Raw genomic sequence first — 12,391 nt, 5'->3', positions numbered from 1 at the left:
CCTGCCATTAAGTAGGTGCTCAGTTACTCTCCTCCCTCCTGCAAAACACACAACTGGCTAATAACTATGTGCTCCAATCATGGTCAAGCTTGAATACCACCCCCAAAGCAACCTAACTTGTTTGAGCCCCACTCAGAAAAGTGTCAGAAGAGCCAAGAGGCCTTAAAAGAAGAACTACTAAAAATAATAAACTTACTAAAACAGCATGTGAATAAACATGGTAAAAGAAAAACTTCCAAATGGTTGGACAATTCTGGGCCAACACACCACATGTTTCTCATTTATGCCTTTCATTCATCTAGTTTTTACCATGACAGAAAAGTTTAATCTCTACTTTCAAGGATACACTTGACCTTTTCTCCCTGAAACAAGTATCAAACACTTTATTCCAGTTCCTGCTAAGCGGGAACAAACAAATTATTCCAGTTCCCACAAGGCAGGTTGATCTGAAAGAGGAAAACTCCCCACATTCTTGACCTGGACATCAACGCTCCAGGAGAGTGAAGAGGGGGAAGAGGAAAAAATTTAACTAAAATGATGGTTTTTAATGGGAACCAGAGATATGGTTACAATTACATAGTCCGACACAAAAAACCCGTGGGTGATCAGGAGTTGGAAGGTTACAAAATAATGAGGGTAACACTGGGTACTGGAAGCAAGCTGCTCCAGAACTTCAGCAGCCAGGCTAATACGGCCTCTCCCTGCGATCCTGTCTGTGCTCACCCCTGCAAGAAAGAGTATCCATTAGGTCTGAGTTACCAACCTCTCTACCCACCCCACCACCTGAAATCCTACCTGCCCCTGCTACCCAACCCCAAGAAATAGCTCATATCTCCCTAGGTGTAGAGCACGTGGGAGTCTACAGATTAGCTCCCCCAGATAATCTTCCTTCCCTCCTTCCCTACCCACTATGGTTACAGTCTCAGCTTTCCAACCTAGCCCTCAAAATGAAACCACTGTCCCAAAACCTTGCAATCCCATGACCTCTGTTCAACCGTTCTACTTTCATTTCAATTTAGCATCTTACTTACCTGGAGTCCATCTTGCCAGGGCCAAAGCCACCTCTGTCCCCACCACCCCGGCCCCCTCGGAAGCCCCCACGGTCCCCGCCTCGGCCTCGGTAGCCGCCCCGATCATAGCCTCCTCTGCCACCACGACGATCGTCTCCATAGTTACCCCCTAGGAAAAAAGAAATATGATATATCCCCATTTCACATCCCCCAAATTCCTCCTACCTTCCCTCTAGCCTCCTTTTTGATCCCAACTCCTTATCACCAGCTCTGCCTCTTCCTTACCCATATGAGAGCCTCCTGGTCCCCCTCCTGGGCCATCTGGTTTAGGGGCCTTACACTGGTTGCATTCATTCCTCCAAGAGAAGTTCATGTTCTCACACGTACTGAGGAAAATAAGACAATTAGTCAGGGCCGGGGCGGGGTGGCGGTAAGACAAGACCTAGAATTACGAACACTCCAGTTACCTTACGGATACGTGAGGCCTCAGAAAAGCAAAAGGGCTCATTTCTCAGGAGCAAGCCAGACAAAAACTGCAGGTTATTGAACCCAGTCCAATACCTTTCCCACTAGAGCTACCTCACCTAGGTGACTGCTGGCCAAGCCTGTCGAAGTGTACCTTTGACATCTATTAGTCGGAACACATAAGCTCTACCATAATACCAAAGGGCACACGTGTAAGAGGGCTGAAAAAAGAATTAAAGAAGTTTCACTCACGGATTAGGACACTTCCAGTCCCCTGCTCGCTGCTGTCCTCCACCGCCACCGCCGCCGCTGGGGAATCCTCCTCGGCCACCACCACCACTGCCACCACCTCCATAGCCTCCACGGCCCATGGGTCCTAGTACAGACACAAAAATAGGTGTGTTCCGCTCCCAAGTTTGGTTAACCTAAACTTCTCCTTCTCTCCCATGCAAACCCTTGCCACCCTCCCTCCCTTCTCTCCCCATCACCTCTTACGCCAGAAGTAGCTCCTTACCTCCTCGCCCTCGGCCTCCACGACCATTACCACCCCCCCGATTGAAGTCTGCTCGCCGAGTAGCAAATGAGACCTTGATAGGATTCCCAGAGAATTCTTTACCTAAAGGAATAAAGGAGGTATAAAGAGACATTTTATTAAGACCTGTGCGTCCAAAAACACACTTGGTACAATCAAGAGAAGACTCTGCCTTCTTGTAAATGTTTACAATCTCATGAAACATAAAAGTAAGACCACACCAAAATAGGAGTGTTGGAAGACTCAAAGAAATCCTCAAAACACAGGCCGTTTCCCAAAGCTAGTTACCCTGTCCCCCACCCCTGCCAGCCTCCTCATACATACCATCAAACCAGTCAATAGCTGCTTTAGCAGAAGGTGGGTCATCAAATGATACTGTTGCCTCTCCCTTCAGCTTGCCTGTTTCCCTGTCTGTGTACAGATTAATCATGGGCTGTCCCGTTTTCTTATTTGTCTGAAGAAATCAACATGAGATAACATCAGTCTTAAAGAAGACAGCACGATCATAACCATACCTTTCTATTTCACGTAACTTGAATTAAAGCCATGAACTATAACTGTTTCTCACTTCAATATTAAAAGATGAAAGATTATAGACTACAAATTCAAAAGTTTTAGACACTCCCTTTTTTATCAGTTGTGCCTCTTTTGTGTTAAAATACGGTTCCCTTTAGAAAATGGCAAAGGCTAATGTTCTTTCCTCAACAAATCAAGCAGGCAACCAGTAAGACTTTATTTTTTCAATAAGGTGTGAAATCCAAAAGCCTGCAGCACTGATAGAAAGCACCCACTCTGCTCCCCAAGTACCTTAATGATACCAATCTGCTTGAAGTAATCAGCTACAGACTCAATTGTAACATTCTCGCCCAGGCCTTGCACGAAGATGGTGTTGTTGTCTGAATTATCCTGTTCTGCTTGTCAAACGCAGAAAGAAACATGAATTTGAAGAGAGGAAACAAGCAAAGGTACATCAAGTCAGTGACTCTTAATAACCTAACTTTAAGAAATACTTGCTATTTTGCTTTCAAAGAAAAAAAATTCTAAAGCAAGCAATATACTTTGGTTTAGGTCAGACAAAAGAAATCCCCATCCCTTCTATTTTATTATCTGAGCACCAGTATGCCGGCCACTTCACACATTTAAATTTAGTTTTACAACTACCCTTTGAAACATGCTGATACTCTCACTAAAGAAACCAGGGCTCAGGAGTTAACTGCCCAACCACACAGTAAGTACACCAGTTGTTTGTTAACGTCAAGACCCCCAAGTTACAAAACCTATTTTACACTAAAATCTAGTATGTAAACATAATTAAAACAAAAAATACACTAAGTGCTTCCCTTTATGTATCTTTTTCGTTCAATAATTTGGTTACGAGCCCCATTTTTAAAAGCCACTGCTTTAACTGAAGCAGCAGTTCAGGATTATGGTCCACACACAGATGCATCAGCATCTCCTGCAACTTGTTAGAAATGCAAATTCTCGGGCTCCTCCCGGACCTACTAAGTTGCTGGGAGAGGAAATCACCACATCAGGTATTTCTGATACATGGCTCATTTATAAATCACTGGTAAGTATAGCTACACCTAAACTCCCTTCCCCACATTTTCCTTCTTCTCTACCCCCATTCTTCAGATCCCTGTAAGTTTCAAAGAACATCCAGGCAAAGTCCTGATACCACTTGAGCAATTCCTTCATGCCACCTCTGGACTTACCAGAGTCATGACGTGATCCTTGGTCCCGAGGGCCTTAAGTGACATGAAAAAAAAACAAAAAACAAAAAAACAAGGAAAGAGGAGCCGTTAGTCAACAGGCTGAGAAAGACAAGGAGAAAAATTCACACCAAATCCAAACTTTTGCAAAATATCAAGTAAGTGCTCACAGCCTCACTCCAAACCCTGTCCTGGGTTGCCTGCCCAGAGAAAAATCCTAGGCAGGTCTGGGGAAGACAGAGGCCCCTTTTCTTAAGATCTGTATGTAACTTGAGTCCCCACAGGGACAACGCCACACTTCAGAAAATGCTGCCTCCCCCAGCTCAGGCTGGGAAATGTCCTCAGCACAGACTGGGAGGGCCAGGAGGGAGACCCCTTGAAGTTAACAAACCAACTCATAGCTTGGCCCTGTTCTCTCACCCCAGAGAGAAATGGGCTCACCACCAGCAATGTGATATGCATCCATACAGTTTCTCCAAACTTTAACACCAAAGACACTTATCCCTTGTAGAACAATTTTTAATTTCATCTGTAGAAACCATTCTTAAAACCATGTTTGTTTCCCCCAAAACCACTTGAAAATAAAAATCATACATAACAGCTATTGTATTTTTTAAGCATGTCCCAGGGAACAGACCAGAAATCTTATTTCCATAATGCAGCCTCTATTTTTTTTCCAGAGACCATCTTTGACCAAAGTTTATCTGAATTCATCATAAATAAATATTGTACCCACACTCAATGACACCTAAATCATGAACCCAAGCCTTTGGCTTTAAATGTTGAGACAAATCAAGAAACCTTTTGTTAGTTAACCAAACCAGAAAAGTTCCAGCTTACTGGGAGACTTCTCAAATTTGCCATTTTTCCATGAATTCAGTTTGTGCTGTTTAAGACCTGGTTATTTCCCATGAGCCACACATACTCCCAACCTTTCTTGGAAGTAGTCCACACCTTCCTTCCCAGAGCTAGTTTCTATTTGCCCATCTGAATTGAGTTTAAATGCGTGTATGTAGAATCGCATTGACACCATTCAGTATTTAATATATAAATATATACCAACTTCACCATCCTCAGGGCAGGGCTATAGTTCACATCCCTCATCCAGAATTAAAACATTTGGAGGTTGTTACATACACACACACACACACACACACACACACACACACACACACACACACACTAACCTCGGACACACTGATCAAAAGGATCCTAAAGCCAAGGCGGCCCCCCGTGTTCCAGCACACTCTCCAGTTTCTCATCATGGTGCTCACTAAGTGCCGGGTGTGGCAACACTCCTGTCAGAGGCCTACTTAAACACCTCTTATTAACCTGGGTCAAACCGAAATGGTACCAGATGCCTGCTGAGTCTTACCCCTGCCTGCCTCCAGGTTAGCACACATCTGGCAGCAGGTGGCATTCTACCCCACCCCTTTCTGGAGGTGGTTCTGGACACTCCAAAACCTTTGACACTTAAAACACGCTAAGACATCTGCAAATGAACAATCAGACAAAGCATTGCTGGGAGTTGGGAATTTTGGAAACTCTGTTCACTTACCACCAAATTTATTGAAGCCACCACGGTCACTTCCGCTGGAGAAGACAAGTTAGAAGAAAGGACATGAAGCTTCCAACGGCTACAAAAGGGCGGTTTTTGATTTTGTTCAACATTCCCCAAACATGGGTAGGTGTTTTGGGAAAATGATAATACAAATGGCTACTAAAATACATTCCCCTTCCTGACCACCCCTTGTCTGACCTTTGAGCATGTCACACACACGTGTGCAATTTCTCAGACACAATTTTTAAGGATTTTGCTTTAAAAGGTTATATATCTATTTCCTCTGGAAAAAAAAAAAGACCCATTTTCCTTGGTCGTTCTTCCGATGTAGCAGATGTTTTTTCCTCTTGTCGCGAGTGGATGACAACCCAGTAGTTGGTTTAAAAACCCTACCCCCGATTTACCCAGAAGACATTTCACACCAGGCTGGGGTAGCCCTGAACACATTTTTGTGGTTTTTTGCTTTGAAAGCAGCAAGCAGACCCAACCCCGTTCCATAAAAAGTCAAAACCAAAGGCAATTTCCCCTTAAAGCAAGACAAACTTAGCTAAGCCCTACCCTAACTACTGAGCTGTTTTTGATCTCTCCCCACCCCCGGGGTCACCCCTTCTACACTGTGAGAAGAGCGGAGTATTTTGCAATGTCACCTTTCATACCTGTGGCACATAAAATGCAGAGCAAGTTAACAGTCACATTAACAGTTGTTTTTCTTTTTAAAGTTTTGCATTAAACACACGCACACAACAGAGTTTTCCTTATTTTGTACGGTTTTTGAGATTGCCCCCACCCACCTCTGAATACTTACCATACAAACTCTTTTTTAAAACCTACTTTTTCCCAAAAAAGAGTAACACACTGACATTCCTCCCCTCTCAAGGGAGACAGAACAGAGTAGGGTCCTTCAAATCATATTTACCAACAGATTTGACAAATGCTTTAACATCAAATCGAAGGTTTTACTTCAACTTCAGCGGGAAGGGGAGGAAAGAAGGTCCAGTTGGACAAGTAACCAGAGGAAGGGGGACAGTGGAGCAAATAGGTGGGATACCACTGTCAAGCGTACTGTATTTTGTCCAAAAGGTCTGCACACTTCAGATAGCCCCATGAACCAAGTCACACACAAAATCATTACTGTCAGTCAAATGAGTGCTCGTGGATTCAAATGACTACAGAATACAGAAAGAGAAAGTAGACAATTCCTGGAAGCTCAAGTCAGGTTAACCATTTCCACCTCCCTCAGAGGACACATGGGAATACAAGTAACAAGTAACAAGTTTCCCTATTACCAGGAGTGGGATCATCGGTTTCCCTTGCAGAGAAAGAAGCCTTTACTTCCATTTTTCTTGCCTAGGATATCAATGACTCCAATCCATATACACCCGTGTTTCTTTTTCTTCAGAAATAAAAGTGTCCAGTACTCAAATCTCTATACAGAGATGTGGGTAGAAGTTCAGGCTCCCAAGTTCTCACAAAAATAAAATGGGGATGTATGAAGAAGAAACAGTCAATGCTCCTAAGTCAAAGCCCTCACAAATCCCTAGAATAAGACTAACCATGCACTAAGGGACTAGGCTTCAAGGGAGATTCATGCAACCCTCCACACTGCTCACTGATGTTACTCCCTGGCTCACAAGACACCTACCCCATGCCGCCTCTGCCTCCACGGCCACCTCCACGACCTCTGGGTTCATAGCCACCACTGCTGCGGCTGTAACCACCGCCACCGCCCCGGCCACGGCCCCCACGGTCCTGCTGGCCTCCCCCGTAGCCGCCGCCACCACTCTGGTCCTGATTGCCATAACCGCCGCTGCCACTACTACTCATGGAGGACTGATCTTGGCCATAGTTACCTGTCAGGAAAGAAAGGATGCCTTTAAAAAACAGAAAACGGACTGCGAGGTGGCATAAAGCAGTTCATCTACGCCAGGTGATAAATGGCAATAAAAATTAAAATGAAGCTAGGAAACAAAAGCGCAAGATTTTTAAGAACCCTTTTAGGGAATGGGTCGAGCGGGATGCAATTCCTTACAAAAATCAGGTATGAGACAAAGCTGAAGACATCTCACCTCCACCACCCCCTCCACCTCCACTGCTGCTGTTGTACTGGTTCTGCTGCCCATAGCCCTGAGGGGGATTATAGCTTTGCTGCTGTCCATAGCTTTGCTGCTGTCCACCATAGCCAGACTGCTGCCCATAGCCCCCACTCTGGGGCTGCCCATAGCCGCTGCTCTGAGAACTGCTACCGTAACTAGGGAAAAGGAAAAAGCAGAATCATAATGCCAACATGTCCAAACCTTCTTTCACTTTCAGTACATCCCATTCTCTTTACCCAATAGAGGCCACCCCCGTTACTCCTCATGCTTACTCATGCACCCCTAATCTTTCAGTCCTGTCCCCTCTCCCCACAATTCCTTACCTTCCCGAGGTGCTGCTAGGAGCTGGCTGCTGGCCATAGCCAGGGTATGAGGACTGCTGCCCGTAAGACGACTGAGAACTTTGGCTACTGCCATAGCCACCAGTTGAGCCATATCCCTGGGGAGTTGACTGTGTGCCATAGCCTGCTACAAGAAAAAGAAAAAGGAAGCCACAAAAACTATGACTGAAGAGAAAAGGCAAGGAATGAGTCAAAGAAAACATTATATACCACCTAATGCTTCCCATACTTGCAAAGTCAGCCTCTTAGAAGATGCTTGGAAATCTTGCAACTCACAGTCAGAGATTACTCTTCTCTTTTACCTTAAAGCTTAATACTCCAACTTCTTCCAACTTCCAAGTTCCAGTCTCATCCCACCCACACCAAAGCCAGCCTCCAGGACCACCACTAATCACAGCCCAAGAGATCCCTATTAATTAACAGCATTTTAACCTGCCTCCTTACTGTGCAGTATAAATAAGACAACCCCATATTATTTACACTTCAGGACCTCAGGGCAAATTCCACCTCCTGGTATATCACGTGATATACAGAAGTCTGACTTCAAACATCTTCAAGGAAGTCATTTTCTCCCTTTAAGTATCTAAGTTTTCTCCCTTCAGGCAATACTCCCTCCCCCCCCCACCCTGCCCTCCCATTTCACTTTCATTCTTAGGGGAAATAGGAAAAAGTGCATAAATAGAAAAGTAAAAAGTCAAAGAAAGTAATAGGAAACAATTACAAACGAATTAAGTATTTTTGTTTGAAAGGACTCAAACGCTAAAGTGCTTTAAGGGTCATAGACTGGTTAAAGCAAACATTTCAGCACTGCTTAGGTTTAAAAAAAGCAACATTCAGAAAGAGCAGGAAGTGGGGTGACCCACTAAAAGGGACTCACTGTTCTGGGTCTGTCCATAAGAACTACCATAGCTGCTCTGGCCATAGCCTGAAGTGTCCGCTGACTGGCCGTAGCCACTGTAACTCTGCTGTCCATAGGGCTGATTGCTCTGCTGGGAATAGCCCTGCCCAGGCTGGGTTGGGTAGGCCCCATAACTGGAGAAAAAGACAAACCGTGCTCTCAGAAAAAAACACCTTAGTCACCCTTTCCCTTCACAAACTCTGGAAGCCCAGAAATGCCACTCACCTTTGGGTTGCTTGTTGAGTATAGTCTGAAAAACAAAAACACAATTATATTAACTTCAACCAACCCTAAGAGTAGACTAGAGCAAAAAGTCTTAACTCAAGCTAGCTTTGGAGCCCCCAGAGAGGAAAGTCAACGACGAGGTATAAATTCCCACATGAAACCCTAGTTGAGAGGAGCAATCTGGCAGACCGTAGTCAAGTTTTCTTACAATAAAGAAAAGCAAAAAACAGCCAATTTCTACAGAGACCAAGAAGCCTTAAGTATTGGAAAAAGCAAGTCTTGGTAAACAGCTACAATTTTCAGCAACTTCAATCGATGTCAGGAACTGCACAAATTTACACACATTTCCTTCTCACACCCGCTCGAAGACGAAGATATCACCAAGAGTGAAGCTTAAGTCACACAGCTGCTTCAGCAGAACAGGTTTTAATTCAAGCCAGAGGCAGAATTGTTCGGAACGTAGCCTCCACTTCCTCAATCCGAAAAACAAGAAAGTCTCCAAAGACGCCGTTCTTCACCCTTCGCCTAATCTTGAAGACTGGAAACGGAGGCTTTTAATGCAAAGCTAGCTAACCAAGAGAAGAGCGCTCTTTGATCCCAAACGACAGAGATCACCATCAAAGAGCGGTCGCCTAGGGAAGCAAGTCGACTGGTACTCAAGTCCCCAGCCCTGTGGCTCCCCACGAGTGCGTTTTCTTATCTCCCCCTTGCCTGCCTCGGGGCTGTGGGGAGACTCGGCAAACCGAAGGAAAAGAAACAGCTTTTAAAACGCCACATGTTAGACGCACTGGCCAGATCCACTCGTCTCCCCGGTACAGGAAACGAGGCGCTTCCTCCCGCAGAAAAGGGCAAAAGGACCGGGAGAAGGTGTGGCCTCGGGCGGCCTTTCCTTTCAGTTCCCACCTCCGAGAGAGGAAATTTAGGCGGGAAAAGCCTCGGGCCGGGTCCCCAAGTCCGTTGGACCACCCCCAGCCGTTAAGCGCGCCCAAGCCTCCGCCCCCGCCCGCGTGGCAAGCGAGGCGGGAACGAGGCGGTCCCGCCCCTTCCCGAGGGACCCCGGGGGCGAGGCCCAAACAGGACGCGCGCCGCGGAGCCTCCAGCGAAGGGTCTCGCGACAAAAAAACAGGGCCGACACGAGGCGGGAGGGGGTGTTCGCGCCGCCAGAAAGGGGGGAGGGGCCAGCAGAGCGCGTGCGCGCTCTGAATGCCCGGATGCAGCACTGCGACAAAGCGGGCCCGAGCGCGAGGCTGGGGATGAGGAGGAGAAAAGGCTATAGGGACCGGGCATTTCCATCCATGCCTCACGTTTCCAATCACAAAGAAGTGTCCCTCCCAACCCTCACCTCAAGGAAAGGGGCTGAGAAGGGAAGACCTCTCGCCCCGCGCCAGACGCCAAAGGAGCGAAACAAGATGGCGACATCGGCCTCCCCCTTCCACCCCTCTCCGCTGCTTCCCGCCAGTGCTGCGAGAAGACCCTACACGCGATCGCCGCGCAGGTCCCACCGAAAAACAAAATCCCGACTGGGAGGGAACGAGGCCCGGGGCCGGCGCGCCACCGCCACCTCGCGCCCTTACATACCGTTTGAGGCCATGTCCGCGCACGCGCGCACAGGCCGACAATCAACAAGATTCGAAGACCACAGCACCGACGCCTCGAGGACTGAACAGCCCCGCCTCCTGCGTCGAGGTTTATGTACGCCTCCCCGCCTACGCATGCCGGGGGAACGCACCAACCGCGGAAAGGAAAGGGGGAATCATGGCCGACTCCTGCCACTTTTCAGGGAGTATAGAGGACCCTAGCGGCAGAAAGGAAGCGTATTAACTAAGAACCTTGCAAATAATACATATAATCCTCTGTTTTTCTGACAAAGAAGTTAGATTTGCTTAGCAGGACTAAGCCCACGATTCTCCCACACCCCTATGATAGCATAATGGTACGGCCCAATTAACCTCTGGGGGCGGGGCGAGGGGCCCAGGGCGGTTGCGGGCGGAACTGTAGTCAAAGCTGGGAGTCGAGGGGCGGGAACCGAAATTCCTCAGGCTGGCCCCTTTCACTGGGCCTCACTTTCGCTCAGGATGGAGAGCTCCTGCGCTCCATTCCCCTTACACTGCATCAAATGCATCGTCCCTCCGGCGCCACCCTCCCTCTTAGGCTCTTGTGTTCCTCCACCGACAACACACACCGACCCTCTCCCTGCGTCTAGGTATTCACTCATCGTCTTTCAGGCTTGCGTCTCCTGAAGTCCTTACCAGGGTTTGTAGGTTGTGACGTGTGCCATGAAAGAAAGAATGGAGTTTAGCCCGGACCCTTGGGTTGATCGCCCACCCACACCCTCACGGCTTGGCCCGTGAGTAGCTTGGCTTGACTAACTCTTGGACTGGAAAGCCCAAACTCTCCAGATCTCAAGGAGCACTGAGATTACATCAGGAATTTCCCAGCCTTTTTACTGATAAAGGGATACTCTTTATTTTCCTGAAACCCTACCGAGGAACCAATGTGGAAATCCAATAATAACTGATATTTGTATAGAGCTGAAGTGGTTTCAAAATGCACAATTAATTGCTTTCCCATTACCGTCTTATGAAGAAAGTAAAGCTATCTCCATTTTACAGGTAAGAAAAATGAGACTCAGGCTGAGTGCAATCCATGATTATAGAACAGCTAAGGGTCAGGGGTCCTGATTTGAATCCAGGTCCGCGTGGCTGCAAAACACTCCTTATGTTGGTTATGTTCTGAAGCCTTTTCACTCCCTATAAGAGCAAGGACAAAAAGTGAAATTCAAATTAACTTGCAACTTGTACTCTAATCAGCCTTGCCTAGAGAAGGAAATTTGAAAGTATCGAATAAAACAAGACAAAGGAGGTTATTCCTGGTACATGTGCCATGCAGATTTTCCTTCCCAACTTACCTGTGACGTGGGTTCCAGAACTTCCTTTGTAGGTTAGACATGTTTTCCTAGAGAAATAATTGTGGGCTATGCCCACAAACTTCTACTAAATTCCTGACTTAGGCCCTAATGGCCCTTGAACACCCTGTCACCCATCCCACCCCCACTGGGAGGGCAGTGTGACACTGGAGTGAGGGCAAACAGAGGGAAGTCCATCACTCATTCATTCATTGACTCTGCAAATATTTATTAAGTACCTACAGTGTTCCAGGGACTGTCCAGGGTACTGAGGATGCATTAGTGTACAAAATAGATGAAGCAATTTAATAACAAAGTTAACATATAATACTAATATTATATATAACATATTTATAATAACATAACACTTTGATAAGGCTTACTAAGTATCAGGCAGTGTTCTGAGTGCTGTAACTATAGCTTGTTTAATCTTATTCTTCACAATAAAATGTTGACATGAGGATTACATTTTACAGATGAACAAAAAGGCATGGGAAGGTAAAAAGCTGTGCCCAGGGCTACACAGAAAGTGGCAAAGCCAGGTTCCCAACCAGGGCAGCCTGGCTCAGAGTTCCTGCTCTTAACCCCTGTGCTTCAGCAAACGTCGGTTGAGCACTGCGTAATATGTGCCAAGCCTGGGGCAGATCTA

At 46.5% G+C, this 12,391-nt stretch overlaps 1 protein-coding gene across 4 annotated transcripts; it reads right to left on the bottom strand.

Annotated features, from left to right (window-relative positions):
• Nucleotides 1-524: 524 nt before the first annotated feature.
• Nucleotides 525-10,497, bottom strand: FUS (FUS RNA binding protein). Of its 4 annotated transcripts, none has more exons than XM_059036216.1 (15): nucleotides 10,416-10,497; nucleotides 8,838-8,862; nucleotides 8,592-8,746; nucleotides 7,697-7,841; nucleotides 7,347-7,528; nucleotides 6,923-7,130; nucleotides 5,278-5,312; nucleotides 3,723-3,755; nucleotides 2,815-2,921; nucleotides 2,332-2,461; nucleotides 1,990-2,091; nucleotides 1,728-1,851; nucleotides 1,296-1,396; nucleotides 1,032-1,179; nucleotides 525-725 (listed from the first exon to the last, which is right to left on the bottom strand). In XM_059036216.1, the coding sequence occupies exons 1-15, from the start codon at nucleotides 10,426-10,428 to the stop codon at nucleotides 686-688; spliced, it is 1,548 nt and encodes a 515-aa protein (XP_058892199.1). In that variant the 5' UTR covers nucleotides 10,429-10,497; the 3' UTR covers nucleotides 525-685. The 4 variants fall into 4 exon arrangements, with proteins under 4 accessions (XP_058892199.1, XP_058892200.1, XP_058892201.1 ...); XM_059036217.1 differs by having other exon boundaries at nucleotides 2,815-2,918; XM_059036218.2 differs by having other exon boundaries at nucleotides 7,697-7,838; nucleotides 10,416-10,496.
• Nucleotides 10,498-12,391: the final 1,894 nt, after the last annotated feature.

Source organism: Kogia breviceps, chromosome 14, assembly GCF_026419965.1.
Source record: "Kogia breviceps isolate mKogBre1 chromosome 14, mKogBre1 haplotype 1, whole genome shotgun sequence".
NCBI classification, from domain to species: Eukaryota; Metazoa; Chordata; class Mammalia; order Artiodactyla; family Physeteridae; genus Kogia; species Kogia breviceps.
Note: the sequence above shows the minus strand (reverse complement) of the source record. Positions and strands in the feature narration are given on the sequence as shown.

Coding starts and splice junctions, on each gene's coding strand:
- FUS (XM_059036216.1), bottom strand. Junction 7,842..8,591: donor TTATGGACAGACCCAGAACA/GTGAGTCCCTTT, acceptor TTTTTCTTGTAG/CAGGCTATGGCACACAGTCA. Junction 5,313..6,922: donor GGAGGCAGAGGCGGCATGGG/GTAGGTGTCTTG, acceptor TGTCTTCTCCAG/CGGAAGTGACCGTGGTGGCT.